Here is a 16,052-nt window from a genome sequence, read left to right on the forward strand (position 1 = left end):
ATCTAAAGGGCACGTGGGGCTTAGCCAGGTGAGGGGGTGAAGAGGAGTGTCCCCCAGAAGGAACAGCCCATGTGAGGCCCCTGAGGTGGCAGGGATGGAGGCCATAGGGCTGGGGCGCAAAGTGCTGGACCAAGCAACTCTGTGCTTGGGTGTCATGAATGACCATCCACCAGTGTGCATGGATATTCCATTAACAGGTATCCTCTTCTCCATGGAAATCCAGAGCTTCTCCTGGTCCTCAGAACGGCTGGGCCACCAGGGCTCTGGGAATGATCCTCGCAGTGGGATAGGCACCTGGTCCCAAGCACCAACTCTCCCATTTGCCCCCATGTAACCTTGGGCCAGTCACTTCCTCCTGAGCCTCAGTGTCCTCATCTGGGCAATGGGGACAAGAATGCCTTCCTGGGAAGCGCTACCACGGAAAGGGCATGAGATCATGGCAACCCAGGCCTGGGGGCCATTCCCTCCTAATCCCCGTGCAACAGCCATTTTTGACTGAACATTTACAACCACTCCTCAAGGCATGTTGTCATTCCTGTGTTGCAGGCTCAGAGAAGGTAACTTCAGTCACAGCAACACACACACACTGTGGCCAGCTTGCCCCTCCCTCCCAGGCGCTGATTCCCTCCCAGCAGCCTCTTGCCCCTTGGCTCTGGCTTCTGACATCTGAGTGGCTGTCTATCTGTTGCTCCCACCAGAGCCTTGAGTGACACAAGCAGCCAGCAAGTGGTAGAGTCCGGAGGTGACCCAGTGCTTTTCGGAAAGGCTCCTGAGGCGGGTGTCACTAGCTAGGAAGCTGCTTAGAACCCAGGCAGACCAAGGGGGTCAGGCTCCACATGCTGCCATGATGCCCAGAGCAGGCCTGGGGGAGGGGAGATGGAGCGGCAAAGCTTGCACGGGGGAATTAGTAGCATCTGTCTCATTCTGACATGGGCTGTGAGGAATGTGGAAAGGCCCCAGTAAGCACGTGCCTGCCAGGGATGCTAGCAGGGAGGGGGCACAGGGTGGGCAGCTGAGCCCCTCTTGGACCCCAGGATCTACCAGGCGGCAGCTGCTCCTGTCACTCTGGTGAATCTCCCATGTATACAGGACCTGCCGGGAACCTGGGGTGGGGAGATCAACTCATCTCCTTCCTTAGACCCTAACCCTTGTGACCCTGTGCCCATCACATCCTGTTTCTCTACCATTAAATTGGGGATACAAATCTTTATCTGGCGAGGCTGTGGTGAGGGAGAGTGGTGGGTGGCTGAGCCTTGCACAGCAGTGGGCTCACACTGGGAAAGTGGAAAGTGGGGGTTCTCATTTGTCACCCTCTTGACCTTACACACTGCTGTAGCCTCCCAACCTTTTTCCTCCCCAGGCAGGCTGTGAGGGATCTGCCTCTCCTGTGATGGGCTAGGCTGGTGAAGAACACAGTCACTGGCCAGTGACCCCAGTGGGGACTGGGGCTCAGTCAGAAAGTTTGGGGGACTCCAGGGAGCCAGAGGGGGTTCTTGAGTGCAGGGGGAGCATAAGCCAAGAGCTGCTTTTGGAAGCTGCCTGTAGAGCCACCTGCAAGGGAATGGGAGGGAAGGGGATGGAGGAGACCTTGGGCGGGGAGGGGGACACTCAGGGCCGCCGCAAAGGCCAAGCACCTGTTTGGTTTTTTAAATTAATTAATTAATTAAATTATTTTTGGCTGTGTTGGGTCTCCGTTGCCGTGCACGGGCTTCTCATTGCGGTGGCTTCTCTTGTTGCAGAGCATGGGCTCTAGGCACACGGGCTTCAGTAGTTGTGGTGCACGGGCTTAGCTGCTCCGCGGCATGTGGGATCTTCCAGGGCCAGGGCTCAGACCCGTGTCCCCTGCATTGGCAGGTGGATTCTTAACCACTGCATCACCAGGGAAGCCCCAAGCACCTTTTCTTAGCGAAACACTTGGCATGACCCATGTGAACTCTTCAGGGCGTCCTTCCCTAAACATGTGCTCATCCAAGACCTATTTCATCCTAAACCCTAAGCCCTGGGAGGTAGGCAAGGCAGGAGCACCCCATTCATATAGGCAAAGAAAGTGACAATCAAAGAAGTGAGAGCACTGGCCTTGGGACACTGGAAGTGGCAGGCTTTGAACTTCCTGGCTCCAAGTCCAGTGTTCTCTCCATCCATTAGGGAACAGGGCTCTTAAAGGAAAGGAAGTGGTCAGGGATGACTCCCTGGGTTTAGGCCTGGTGCTTCCTCTGAGATGGGGCATCCTGGAGGAGGTACAGTTTTGGGGGGAAAATGAGTAGTTCAATTTGGGACACAGTGAAGCAAAGAGGGCACAATGGGTGTGTCAGGAGACCTGGAGTAGGAAGAGAAGCATGGCCATGAGCTGCTGCTCAGTCTTCCAGGACGGCCCCAGTCCCAAATCCTTATATCCAGTCCCTTCTGACCCTGTATGTACTTTCAGCCACCACCCGCTGAGAGGCCATGGGGGCAATCCAGGCAGCTTCCACAAATGATGTGTCCTGGTGAGCACCCCTGTTCCAGCAGGGCAGGGCAGAAGAGAGCACCAGGCACTGGGTCTGGTACCTACCTCTTCCTTGTGATTCAGGGGCTGAAGAGCAGCAGTAACCACTGGGATGGAGCTGGAGAGGGTTCCAGGCTCAGAGCCCTGGGAAGCTGATCCCTCCACCCCCCAGAGGGTGTTTGAGAACAGGGCCATGATGGCCTCCCCAGGCGAGGACCAGGCAGGCAGAGACAGCTGCAGCCCAGCCAGGCGGCAACCAGCTGTTGCCTGGGAGACTGGCCAGGGTGGGGCGGGGCGGGCACAGCCCCCACAAGCCCCCAGCCTGAGCCGCAGAGCGTGGGAGCGGGCAGCAGCCTCGAAGCTGAGTTTCAGGCTTTCACGCTGTGTTAACGGTCAGCTTGGTTAATGCTGAGCAGATGGGGGAGGGGTGCTGCCAGCTCCCTTGGGGACAGTCCCAGGGTACGCACACACATACGCATATGCAGAGGGTACAGGAGTCCTGCCAAGTGGATGGTGCCGTGTGGACTCCTCTGCCCGTTAGCACTCGTTCACACTATCACATATACAAGATGGTGCTGGTAAGACAGACAGACTAAGACAGAGGTTCACACAGGCTCCTAGGTCCACCCTGACGCAGCTGGAGGTGGATGTAAACCCAGGGCCGGGCATGGAGCTCTCAGTCTGTGTCACCCAGGCAAAACTCCCAGCTCGGGGATCTCTCCACCCTGTTCCCCCTCCACCCGCTGCAGGGAAGTCACCAGGCAGGCACACAGTGGTTTATTGCAAAAAAAAAATAATTTATAAAAGGCCATTTGCTTCTGTGTTTTGGCAGGCTTCCAGCCTCTCAGCTAGCAAAGGGGCCAGTGCTCCTTCCGCCGAGATGCTGGGATAAGCAGCAGAGGGGAGGCAGGGGAGGTCTGGGGACATGGGGTTCAGAGGCCCAAGACCTTTCTTGGTGTAGGGAAGTGGGGAGATTTAGGACAGCCCTACAGCCAGGACCAACCAAAGCCCTGGAACAAGGACCGAGTGCCCAGGCCCAGGAGGCCAAGCAGAACCTTAACAAGCCATTAGAACACTGGGGCCATGACTCCAAGGCAAGGGCAAGGCCTTGAGACTGGGGTTGAACTCTGGCTTGAGACCCAGAGGCCAGAGCAGGAGTCTCAGCTGGGGACCCCAGGACCAAATACAGACCTCCCCAAAGCAGAACCAGAGATCTGGGACAGTACCTTTAGGTCAGGGCCTGGGGGTGCCAAGGTCAAGCACCACCAGCTTGCAGCTCAGCCAGGAGGCCCAAGGCTGACGGCCGGCCTGCCCATACAACTTTGTGCCACTCTCATGTCTGCACCCCAGGGAAGGAGAAGGGGCTGGGCCCCAGGGGCAGGGGGTCGTGGCTGAAGACAGAGTCGCTGGAGGAGCAGGTGCTGCTGGCGTCCCCGCCAGCAGGGGAGTAGGGTCCAAAGGTGAGGCGGAGGTCGAGGTACTATGGGGAACAGTGCTGGTCAGCCCTGGTGGTCAGGTGGGACAAGGCCCAGAGGGCAGTGGGCACAGGGGGGTCATGGGACAATAGGGGCACAGTACCTCCTCAGAGACGGCCAGCAGGACCTTGTCCAGTGCCTCCACCAGCTGCTTGAAAGTGGGCCTCTGAGAGGGTGCTGCGTGCCAGCACTCACGCATCAGCCCGTACCTGGGAGAGGTGTGGGGGAGGGTCAGAAGGAGCCTCAGGCCTGGGTGAGCGGGGACCTCATGGCCCTGGGTTGGGGGGGTGTGAGGAAGGGGTAGGGTTTGATGTGGGGTAAGTGAGGCCATTCAGTGGAAGGGTACCAGGCCAGGACCTCCCTGCTGGGCTGAGGAGGAGGTGGTGACAGTGTTAGTGCTAACCACTCTCTATGGCCAGGCCCTGAGGTCAAGGTCAGGGCAGAGGGTAAGGACTGGAAAGCGCGGGAGAGTGGGGTGAGGCCTCACAGCTCTGGGGGGCAGTGTGGGGGCCGGTCCATCCGATGCCCCTCTCGTAGCAGCGAGAACAGCTCCTCCACTGGGATGCCAGGGTACGGGGAGCCCCCGAGGGTAAAGATCTCCCACAGCAGGATCCCAAATGACCACCTGGAGGCAGAACCCAGGCTCAGCAGGGCACAGCTTCACTCCCTACCCCTGGGACTAGGATGGGGGAGCCCACAGCTATGATCCACCATGGGGGTCAGGATTAGGGTTTCTTTTAGAGTCTAGTCCCATTCAGGTCCCAGGGCTGTGCGACCCGGGGCAAGAGCTTTGCCCTTTCTGTGATCGCCTGCAGACACCCCGGGCCCCAGCTTCTAGGACCCACACGTCACTCTGGTGTGTGTAGACTCTGTCAAACAAGGCCTCAGGTGCCATCCACTTGACAGGCAGGCGGCCCTGGAGGGGAGAAGAGGGCACATTGCTGCTAAGTCCCACAGGTCCCGGTGCCCCGCCCCTACTGAGTTCTGCCCTGCCTCCCTTACGTTGCTAGTTTTCTTGTAGTAGTCAATGTGGTGGATGCCGCGGGCCAGCCCAAAGTCAGCGATCTTCATCACATTGTCCTCGGTCACCAGCACATTGCGGGCAGCCAGATCCCGGTGGATGCACTGGGGGCAGGGCAGGGGTCTTAGGTTTATGAGGACAGAGCAGGAAGCTGGGCACACAGGACCTCACAGTAACCCTCGGGGTAGGGATCATCCACCCATTTTACAGAAGAGGAAGTCAAGAGTCACAGAGAGGAAACCTAAGCCAACTAACTTCAGGGCCCACACCCTCTCTCCTGCACTGCCTCTTCCTACCTGTGTGGTAGGGAGTATGTGAGGAAGGAATGGGGATATGCAGTTTCAACTGTGTACAGAAGGACTGAGGGGTTACAGAAGGACTCAGGGACACAGGCTAATGAAAAAGGGGAGGGAGAAGTTGGGGCATCTAATGCAGGGCATGAAAGTGTGGGGATGGGGCAGTTGGAGTGGTCCAGAGTGCTGCCCGCTGCCTGTACCTTCCGCGATTCCAGGTACTGCATGCCCCGGGCCACCTGGTAGGCGCAGGAGACCAGGGCAGGGAAGGAGAGTGGCCCCTCGCTGCTCCGAGGCCCGTCAGGGGTGAGGTCAGGGCCTGGGGGGCGGCGGGCCCGCAGGAACTCCCGCAGGTTTCCCTTGGCGGCACACTCCACAATCACGTACAGGGGCCCTACAGAGGCGAGGGGGGACAGGGAAGCTACTGAGGCTGTGACTCTGCATCCCAACCGTCCCCGTCCCTAGCCCTGCCCCACCCCACCTTCCTGGGTGCAGACACCCAGCAGGTTGATAATGTTCTTGTGTCGGCCAATCAGCTTCATCACCTCCATCTCAGAGACCAGGTCTGCCAAATCCTTGTCGGAGGCATTGTCTGTAAGGATGACAGCCAGGGTGACTACGTAAGCGAGACTTTGGGTTGGGGACAGGACACGGAGCCCTGGACTCATGAGTCAGGAAGGTCTGGGCCTGAATTCCTGCTAGGCTGTGTGGCCTTGAAACAAGCTCTTAACCTCTCTGAACCTCAGGATTATCTTGTATGAAACGGGACAATGGATCGTGCCCTACTCCCATAGCAGTTGCAAGGATGCAACAAGATCAAGGATCTAAAAGTGGTAGGCCTGGGCTTCCCTGGTGGTGCAGTGGTTGGGAATCTGCCTGCCAATGCAGGGGACACAGGTTTGAGCTCTGGTCTGGGAAGATCCCACATGCCGCGAAGCAACTAAGCCCGTGAGCCACAACTACTGAGCCTGCGCGTCTGGAGCCTGTGCTCCGCAACGGGAGAGGCCGCGACAGTGAGAGGCCCGCGCACTGCGATGAACAGTGGCCCCCGCTTGCGGCAACTGGAGAGAGCCCTCGCACAGAAACGAAGACCCAACACAGCCAAAAAATTAATTAATTAATTAAAAAAAGAAAAAAGTGGTAGGCCTGCCAGTGAGTGGGACCAGGAAACAGGAGAGAGAGGGAAGAGCTCTGAACAGGAAGGAAGCTCTGTCTGGAGGGCTTGGTGTTACTCCCTGAATGGGGTGAGAACTCCTGGGGGCGGGAAGTGGGCTGGAGACCTGAGGTCTGTCTGACCAAGGCCTGGCGTCCATCTGGCCTGGGAATTCAGGGAGCTGCCAGTGGGGTGCAGACGGGGAGGCCAGGAAGACACTGCTCCAGCTTCTTTTGAGAAGGCTAAGGACCAGGGGCTGAGCCCCTGGGGCTGACCTGTGGCCCTGGGCCAATGACATACCCTCCCCACCAGACCTCACAATGCACATTTCTCAATCCCTGCCTCCCAGAAAGTGCCAGGTGGCCCCAGCTGTGCAGAGAGGAGGGGCCGGGGGAAGCAGAACAGCAGTTTGGGCTGCTCTTGAAGAGGGGGCTGGGGAACAGCAGCAAGAGGCCCCGATGGTGGGTCCCAGGTGTGCTCTGAGCCCCTTGGGGTTGCTGCCTGGGCTGTTCTCCGAGACAGTGGTGAACTCAGGGCGACAGGGCCCGGGGGAGGCTGAGGGTGCAATTTGCAGGGGAATCGCGGGGGAATGAGGTGGAGGCCTTCAAGGCTGACAAGGTTATTTGAGGCCAAGGCTGACACGGGGTATCAAACCCATCACCCTAAACCCTTGTAGTCATCATCATCCCAATGGTTAAGACTTTAGGCACCAGGCACTTCCCACAAACCTTGGGCTGGGAGGCAGGGACTATTATTTACTCCACGTGACACGTAAGGAAACCGAAGCTCAGAAATGACTTGCCAGGATCAGTAGCAGAGTTGGGCCCCAGGCCCTCGGGTGGGATTGCGTGGCCTCTCTTGGCCCTCAGTGCTCACCCGCTAGCACTGAGAGCCCCGTCTGTTACTCCCAAGGCCACTGGATCTCTCCTAGGCCGCCATACTCACCCTTAAGCATCTTGACGGCCACAGTGCTGGCTTGGTCAGGCCGGACGGGGTCCATACCAAAGGCCTCTGCACACACCACCTGCCCGAAGCAGCCCTCGCCCAGGGGCTTTCCCAGGACCAGCCTGGAGATGAGAGAGATGAGGCCTCAGCCCTCAGGGCATCATTCCTGCCCAGAGTCTGATCCCCACCCTCACTCAGCACCGCATACCTGTCCCGGGGGAACTCCCACAGTGGGTCGAGAGGTAGGTCTAGATTCACGAGGCCCGCAAGCAAGGGGGGGCCGCTGGAGGAGAGACGGACACCCTGCACCAGGGATGAGCTTGACTTGGCCGAGGAGCCTGACTCCAGGGAGAACTGCAAAGTGAGAGACTTGGTCTGTCGGCTGAAGCCAAGCTGAGGCAGGAAAGCAGGCCCAGAGCCTCATTACGGGGACACAGAGGTGGGGGACAGCATGGTTGGTACCTGTCGGGCCAGAGGGAAGCGGGACAATTTCTGCACAGTGGCAGGCTGCCGGGGGTGCCGGCCGAGGAGCACCTGCCTGCGATACAGCCCGGCCAGAAGCAGGAGCACCATCAAAGCCAGAGAGCCTGATGTGTACAGGATGATGTCCGTGTACCTGGCCTCAGGCGCTGTTGCCGACCACATGAGATCCTCCTCTGCCCACAGGGAGACATACAGACAGACAGAAACTGACCAGTCAGTGATCAGATGGCTGGCCCCATTCCCTCTAACTGAGGCCCTCATAGCTCCCAACATACATAGGGACACACACCGAGAAAACTGCATTTACACCCCGTCCCTCATACCAACACCCCAGAGAGTCACACGGACAGTCACATGTGGACACGCATAGAGGGACTGCTACAAGCAGAATCAAACACACAAATCCACACACCTCATCCCAAATCCAGACCCCACAGGCCAAGGAAGACTATCTACCCAACAGGTCACAGCCCACTGTGGAACCACAGCAGAATCCCGCAGCCTCTCCTGGCCCCCTCAGGAGCTCACCTGTCAGCACTGTGAGCCAGGCTGACTGGTAGGAAAGGCCGATGGAATTGCCCGCCAGGCAGGTGTACTCGCCTGCATCCTCAGCAGACACATTCCGAAGGTATAGGACCTCCACCTCTGAGCTATTGATGTCTGCTGTCTGGGGAAGGGGGACACATTCAGGGGTCACAGAAGGGCCTGGGGCCACACTGCGGCCAGGAAGGGAGCTGGGGACCACTCCCTACCACCCGTGGGAGAATGGTAGAGTCAGGTGCTGGCAGGGACTGGACCTTTAAGACTTGCACATAGGGGAAGCCATCGGCACCGAAGCTGCTGCCGTTGATGACAATGTGCTTCAGCCACTGGATGTGGGGCTGGGCGTCGCTGTACACCTTGCAGAGCAGCTCCACGTCGCTGCCCACTACAGCTGTGGTGTTGGCTGGGAGCCCCGCCTGCAGGATGGGCCGGTGCGGGGACCGCTCTGGGGCGGGGCCGGGCCGTCAGCCCTGACCAGGCACCCACAGAAGCACCCTGGTCACCTGCCTCCAGCCTCCCCCCACCAGCTCAAGGGAGGGACCTTCCTGATACTCAGCTCAGACCTTGTTCATCCCCTTCTTACACTGTTTAAACCTTCCATGGCTCCCCATTGCCTTTGGGGTCAAGGACAACTTCTCAGCCTAGCACTCAAAAACCCTCCAGGCCTGGCTCTCTGCTTAAATGCCACACTCTAGGCATACACGTCCCCACAAATGCATTGTGTTCTTTATGCCTAGGGCTTTTACTCAGCCTGTGCCCTCTGCCTGGATGTCTTTCCCATGTTTCTCCTCAGCCCAACCCTGCTCCTCCAAGCCCACATTATCCCCTGTGCTTCTCTTGGACCCACCTGGATAATTTGAGTAGCTTAAGTGAGTCATCTAAAAGTCCATCTTGCCTGCCAGACTGGGTCCCACCTGAGGGCAGGGTCAGGGCTCCCACCCTGACACCGCCTTGCCCGCCTGCCCGCCCGCCCGCTCACCCAGCACGTCCAGCAGATAGCTGTAGCGGATGCTGCCCAAAGAGTTCTCCACAAGGCAGGTGTATGTGCCACGGTCCGAGGGCACCACGCTTTCCATCACCAGGCTCCAGTGCTGGTGGCGCAGCTGGGAGCAGGAGAAGTGTCCATGAGGGGCCACCGAACCATGCCCATCCAGGGGACCAGAGCATGAGGAGGCTATATTCTGCCCGCGGGGGTCTTCTCAAGCTCTCTAGGCCCTGGGGAGGCCACGCCAAGGCTAGGGACCTTGGAACAAAGGAGAAGGCCCCAAGAAGTATCTGAGCCGTGAGTTCAAGTCCTTGAGTTTTAGCTCTACTTCTTCTGAGCTGTGCCACCTTGAACCAGTTTTTGCCCTCTCTGAGTCTCAGCTTCCTCTGAGACTACAGCCTGGAACTGACCCTGTAGGGTCTTATGAGAATGAGCTGCTAAAACATATTAATACCTGCTGGTCAGTGATCCTTCCCACTTTACACATGGAGTTGCTAAGGTCGGGAGGTTAAGTCACTTGCAAGAGAGTGGCAGAGTGGGAACTTGAACCAGAGCTGTCCAAGTCCACAGTCTAGTGCTCCTTCTGGGGCCCTGCAGCTGCCTTTCTCAGTAGAGAAAGAACTGTGGGTTTGACTTGAGGGGACCGGTGGAGGAACCCGGAGACTCACCCGAATGCCTCCAATGCGATGCTCCCCATAGAAGTCCTGTCCATCCTTGAGCCAGCGGATGGTGGGCATGGGGTTGCCTGCAGCTGGACAGCGGAACTTGATGGTGTTCCCTGCAGGCACTGCATGCAGTTTCTTCTCCATGCGCTGGGGGTGTGTCCAGTAGGGTGCTGGCGGGGAGGGGAAGGGAGAACTCAGTGCCCTCAGGAGGACCACCTGTTTACACACAGATCTCTTCTCAGTGACCAGCTGGAAGACAGGGGAATGAGTCCTTGAGGAGTCACACTGACCTTGCTGGGGGTAAACGTGCTCATTCGAGGGGCCTCTGTGGGTCTTGGGGTCCTCATCACCATTGCTGGAGGTCATGGAGTCTATGTCAGGGACAGAGGGAGGCATTTGAGGCCCAGGACAGAGTTTCTCTCCCCAGGGACCCCTTAGCCACTGCCAGACCCCCTTACCATCCACAACCAAGGTGACATTGTGCAAGACAAGCATGGAGCCTCGTGTCAGGCAGAGGTATCGGCCAGCGTCTTCGGGTAGGAAGCTGGCGATCTCCAAGCGGCCTCTCCAGCCTCGTACCCGGCCAGCAGGTGCCAGGCGACTGCCCTCCTTGTACCAGTGGCCACTGCGCTCAGCCCACCCACAGCATAACCGCACAGGCTGCCCAAGCGCCACAGTCAGCTCCTGCTCTTGCTGCTCTGGGCTGGGGGCCAGGCAGGGCTCTGTGGGCCGAGGGCAGAGGTCAGTGAGCTGAGTCAGCCCCCTGCATACAGAGAACTTGCTGCACACTCATGGCAGGAGCAACCCCTCGACACATGCTGGACACCGTTGCTCTTCCACATACACACAACCACATGCACAACCACAGACGGTATGTGCAGGGCAAATGCCATGCCTCTGGTGCATATCACACACATGGTGCATGGCACACATGCTGGACAGGACATGCCACTGTCCCAAGAGACACATACACACACAAGGCACATGCTACAGGTGCCACATATAGGGCACACGCCTACACCTCTGGGGCACATCACACTCACAGTGCATACACCACACATGCTGGCTGGGCCTCCCAAGCCACACACCCAGTGCACAGAACACACACACACACACACACACACACACACACACACAGCCAAGGGGCTCACCACCAGCTCTGCGGCCCACCTCAGGGCCCTGCACCCTGCAAGTCCAGTCTCTCTTGTGGACACAGAGATAGGTGGATGCTTGCTGGGAGCCAGACACTGAGTCTCAGTGGTTGGTCCTGCCCTGCTGCCACCTCCTCAGAGCCTGGGCCAGGATCCTCTCCAGCCTTGCTCAGCCAGCAGCCCCCTCCTGATGCCCACTCTTCCCACCCCTGCCACCCTCTCCCATGTTAGAGGCCATACCCAGCTCCGCTTCCTCAGAGGCCTCAAGGGACAAAGCTGGAGCCCCAGGTGCCCCCAGCAGGACCCCCAACAGGGCCAACAGCAGCCACATCTCCTTCCTGCTGCTCGCAGGGACCCAGGCTGGGCCTCCCACTGACTGCCTTCCTGAAACAGAAAGGGCGAAGAACTCCTGCTAGACGTGCACCTTTGTTGGCGCTACGCCGCTATCTTGCAGATGAGGAAACTGAGACAAGAAATGCCAACTTGTTCAAGCCCCTGCTAGGCAGCGTCAGGGCAGAGACTAGAACCAGCTCTGCTGTTGTCAGAGCCCAAGGCCTCCCCACGGTAGGCTGTGTGGTGCGGAGCCGGGGCTGGGCTTCCTGCTCTCCTTGGGTCCTGCTGAGACCCCGGCACAAGTTCACAAAAAGGGCAGGCTTGGGATTCTTTCCTTGGAAGGAAGCAGAGAATGGAGACACGTATTCTGCTCTCTCTCAGCACACATAATTTATTTTTTGCTGAATAAATGAATTTATTACTGAAAAAAAATCTGAATTATAATACAAGGCCAAACTTCAGCATCTGGATGTTATCTGATCTGACCCCCACTCCTTACAGCATTGCTGACATTTCCATGACCAGCTTTGGATACCTGCAGTGGCAGGGTGCTCACTACTAACAAGGCAGTACATTCTACGGCAAGCAAAAGCTCTTCCTCATTCTGAACCAGAATTGCATTCTGGGGTTACCTCTGTTTTTTTGTGTCCCCACAGCTCCGTCAGAGGCACACAAGCTCTTGTAAAGAATGTAGACTCCAGTGTCTGACAGAGTCAACTTCAAATCCTGACTCTTACCAACTTGCAAGTCCCTGTCCTTCTCTGGGCTGCTGTCCTCACAGGACTGCTTTGAGGAGAAAAGAGAATGTATGTAGGGCTGGGCACACAGAATGTTGGAATGTTTTCTTCCCCTTCCCCGTCCCCATGACTGTCACCCTTGTTCAGCTCTCGGCCAGTCACCTTCGCTGCGGGTGCTGTTCCTGTCAGGTGTGATGTACACTCCCACCCCATCTAGTTACCCTCCTCCAAATGCCACCAACGACGTCTCTATCCTCTGAAAGGAACACTCAAAACTGAGCCTCAGCTGGCAGGGGAAGAGGGTGACTAGTGTAGTCCCAGGGGCTTACTGGCTGTCACCTGGGGCAGGGTAACAGTCAGGTGGCACTGGTGTCTCTGGATCCACCTTGCCCGGGAATTCCACTGCACACTCTCTCCTCAGCCACTGCCCCCCTGTCCAGCTCTGGTTCTGAGGCAGGGGACACTTAGCCTGTCCTGGCCAAAGCCATTATCTCCCTCTTTGAACTGCTTCTTCCCTGGGTTGCCCCTACAGCTGGAGCACAACCTGTCCAATCTCCCTCTAGTCCATCTCACCTTCCCTGCCTGAACCCAGAGCACGCTATGGTCATCTCTAGCTTGGGCCTTTGCAAACGTCTCCCTGGGTTCTCCAGCAGTGTTTTAAAAGTTACAAGTCTGCCATGTTCCGCCCCCCACCCCCCAACACCCACCAGCTTACAAGCCCTTAATGGCTGCCTGTGTGCAGCAGGATCCAGTCCACACTGTTTATCCAGCATCCAAGGCCTCCCTCCCTGCCTTTGTCAATCTCATTGGCTGCACAGTCAGCTTCTTCAGCACTGGGAAGCCACTGGCTTTCCAAACCGGGCATGTCTTCTCTCTTGCCCATACCTCTCTGCCCCCACTTCTCCAGCTGGTTCAGATGCCACTGTCTCTGTGCCCACCCCCGGTTTCCATTGCCCCGTCTCTGTGAAATCCCCTCACTCCGCTCTGCTCTGCAGGGAGGGCAGTTCTCTGGGTTGGGAGTGGAGTGAGAGGCCCAGGGATTTTATTCCCACCCCCAGGCTACCCTGACCTCAGAACCTTAGTCGGGTCACCTGCCCGCAGCTGACCGACTGACTGCCCTGCACGTGGGGTCGAAGGGCCTGACTCTGGCATCAAGTAGTCCTGCGTTCTCCAGCCTCTCGCACTCAAGCGCTTGGGGAGCCTGGGCAAATGGCTGCACCTCTCGGAGTCTCAACTTGCTCATTTCTATTCGGGGCGCGCACACGGTCCAGCAGCAGAGGGACCAGCGCGCTCTTCCTCCTCCAGCCCTACCCGGCCACCTTGAGGGGAAGTGCCTGTCAGCGGGTCCTGAAGGGAGCTGCAGGGACAGCTGGCCCGCCCCCGCCCCGGTGGGCAATGAGTAACCAGCTCCGCGGCCAGGGTGCTCTTTGGACGGAGCGGGACAAAAGGCCCTTGTGTGCGCTTTGGGTTACTGATTTACCGTCCCCTTCACCCCCTCGCCGAGCGGACGCCCAGGTTCCCAGTGCTGGGAGGGGTCAGCTCCCGGAGCCCCGCCGCCGCTCGCCCCCTGGCGGCTGAGAGCGCGGCCTGGGCCTGCACAGGGTCCCGGCTCACCTCGAACCTCTAGATGGCCCCGCTCCCGGCACAAGGTTCCGACTCACCTGGGTCCTCCGTGGCCCCGGTCCCAGCTCCCGCCAGCCCCTACCCCCGCGCCCAGGGAGACCGAAGACTCCGCTCTGGAGCTGCTCAGCCCCCGGCCAGAGAGCCAGGAATGCACCCGCGACAGCGGCGTGGCCGCGGGCGGCCCAACGCCCCGCCCACCTCGGGTTTCACCTACTTCGGGCCCCGCCCCTCCTGGACCAGCTCTATCCTGACAGCTGCTTGGCCTGCAAAGGCCCAGCGCCCCGCCCATCTCTGGTCCCGCCTGGCCTAGATCATCTCCTGACAGCGGGTGGCACAGCGTCTCGCTCACCTGGAGGCCACTCCTCAAACCCAAATGCGCCGAGCACCCTAGGAGGCCAGCCCAATCCCGGCTGGCACACCCCTTCAGACTCCGCCTCTTTTGCCCCACCCAGGCCTGGCTTCCAAGTTTTAGTCCATCGCTCCATCCCCTGCTTTTCACCTCCCAGGGAACAAGACCCAGCAGTCCAGAGCTGCCACCTCCGCAGACCTTGGCTTAACCTGGCTCCTCTGTCTTCTGCGCAATGGTCATAAGACCACCCCCTCTGCCCCCACCCCCATCCGTTCTCCTCACAACCTTCAGAGTGATATTTAAAATACAAATCTGGCTGTACTGACCACAACCATCTCTTTAAAACTTCCCAATAGTTTCCTATAGAGATTCTTAGCATGACCTGGTCACGCCCACGCCTCCAGATGAAGCCTTCATTCACTTCTTCCTTGCTCCCACCCTACCTCTGGGCCTTGCACATGTGGTTCCGCTTCCTGGGATGAGCTTTCCGCTCTAGGTCTGGATAGTTCCACCTCATTCTTAGGTCTCAGCTCATGTCCCCAGAGAAGCCCTCTTAACTTGCCAGTTCCTCTTCCACGTCTTCTCTCCTGTGAGCATGGGGATAGAAGCAGAGAGTGAAGTGATTCAGATCACTAATTGCAGGACTCAAATCTCAGCACCATCACACGTGGCCTTGTCAAGTTACTCCATGCCCGTGTCTTCGTTTTCTCATCAGTAAAACAGGTATAATGATAGTATCATCCTCAAGAAGTGGTTGCAAAAAGTAGACATGTTCCCCTCACACACTGTTGGTGAGAATGTAAATTGGTGCAGCCACTGTGGAAAACAGTATGGAGATTTCTCAAAAAACTAAAAATAGAACTACCATATGACCCAGCAATTCTACTCCTGGGTGTATATGGAAAAAAATGAAAATACTAATTTGAAAAGGTACATGCACCCCAATGTTCATAGCAGCATTATTTACAATTGCCAAGATATGGAAGCAACCTAAAGCATCGTCCATCAGCAGATGAATGGATAAAAAAGATGTGGCATATATATATATATATATATATATATATATTCGATTGTATAGCAACTATACCTCAATAAAAAGAAAAAATAAAGTAGACATGTTCTTATGTGTAAGCCTTTAGAACACTACCTGACATATAGCACTTGCTTTGTAATGTTAGCTGTGATTATTTAGGACTTGTTAATTCCTCATCACATGTTCCAAAATTGTAACTAAACAGTTAATTCTGTAAATAGAAGGCAGGAACTGCTTGCAGGCCATACCATTATATCTCAAGTGCCTGGTACACAATAGGTGCACCCGGAATAGCTCTACCGCGCTCCTCTAGGCTCAGGTCTGTCTCACCTGCACCCACATCTCTGCTGAGCATGTCCTAGGTTAGCCGACCCTTGACCTCTACCCAACCCTCACATTAAGTCCAAGCCCCGTGCTCCTCTGAAGGCTTCTGGAGGAGAAAGGAAACCCTTCATTCAACTGGGGTCTCTTGCACGCCTCCTGGTCAGTGCTCTGGCTGGTGGAGACACTGCCCTAGGGGAAGCAGCTTCCTTTTCCTTTGTTATGCGGAGAAGTCTAGCCCTCTCTGCCCTTACTCCCAATAAGATAGAGGCTTTTCCTTTGCATAACTAAAAGGCCCATTAAAGTTATATTTTTCCTTTTCCTTCTCAAACAAAATAATGGTCTCCTCCCAAAGATAAATCAGAAAATAGTTGGTTATCTTTTTAGTTTTTATTTTATTTATTTATTTAATTTTTTTTTTGCGGTACGCGGGCCTCTCACTGTTGTGGCCTCTCCC

At 57.1% G+C, this 16,052-nt stretch overlaps 1 protein-coding gene across 5 annotated transcripts; it reads right to left on the bottom strand.

Annotated features, from left to right (window-relative positions):
- Positions 1-3,261: 3,261 nt before the first annotated feature.
- FGFR4 (fibroblast growth factor receptor 4) lies at positions 3,262-14,052 on the bottom strand. 5 transcript variants are annotated; one of them, XM_032628484.1, is made up of 19 exons: positions 13,931-14,052; positions 12,270-12,315; positions 11,440-11,583; positions 10,507-10,770; positions 10,339-10,419; positions 10,052-10,218; positions 9,378-9,501; positions 8,653-8,843; positions 8,384-8,522; positions 7,835-8,028; positions 7,581-7,726; positions 7,373-7,494; positions 5,756-5,866; positions 5,478-5,695; positions 4,963-5,085; positions 4,806-4,876; positions 4,448-4,585; positions 4,064-4,169; positions 3,268-3,965 (listed from the first exon to the last, which is right to left on the bottom strand). In XM_032628484.1, the coding sequence occupies exons 3-19, from the start codon at positions 11,528-11,530 to the stop codon at positions 3,819-3,821; spliced, it is 2,433 nt and encodes an 810-aa protein (XP_032484375.1). In that variant the 5' UTR covers positions 11,531-11,583; positions 12,270-12,315; positions 13,931-14,052; the 3' UTR covers positions 3,268-3,818. The 5 variants fall into 5 exon arrangements, with proteins under 5 accessions (XP_032484372.1, XP_032484375.1, XP_032484374.1 ...); XM_032628483.1 differs by having other exon boundaries at positions 12,165-12,315; XM_032628482.1 differs by having other exon boundaries at positions 12,165-12,318.
- Positions 14,053-16,052: the final 2,000 nt, after the last annotated feature.

This window comes from Phocoena sinus, chromosome 3 (assembly GCF_008692025.1).
Source record: "Phocoena sinus isolate mPhoSin1 chromosome 3, mPhoSin1.pri, whole genome shotgun sequence".
Lineage (NCBI taxonomy): Eukaryota > Metazoa > Chordata > Mammalia > Artiodactyla > Phocoenidae > Phocoena > Phocoena sinus.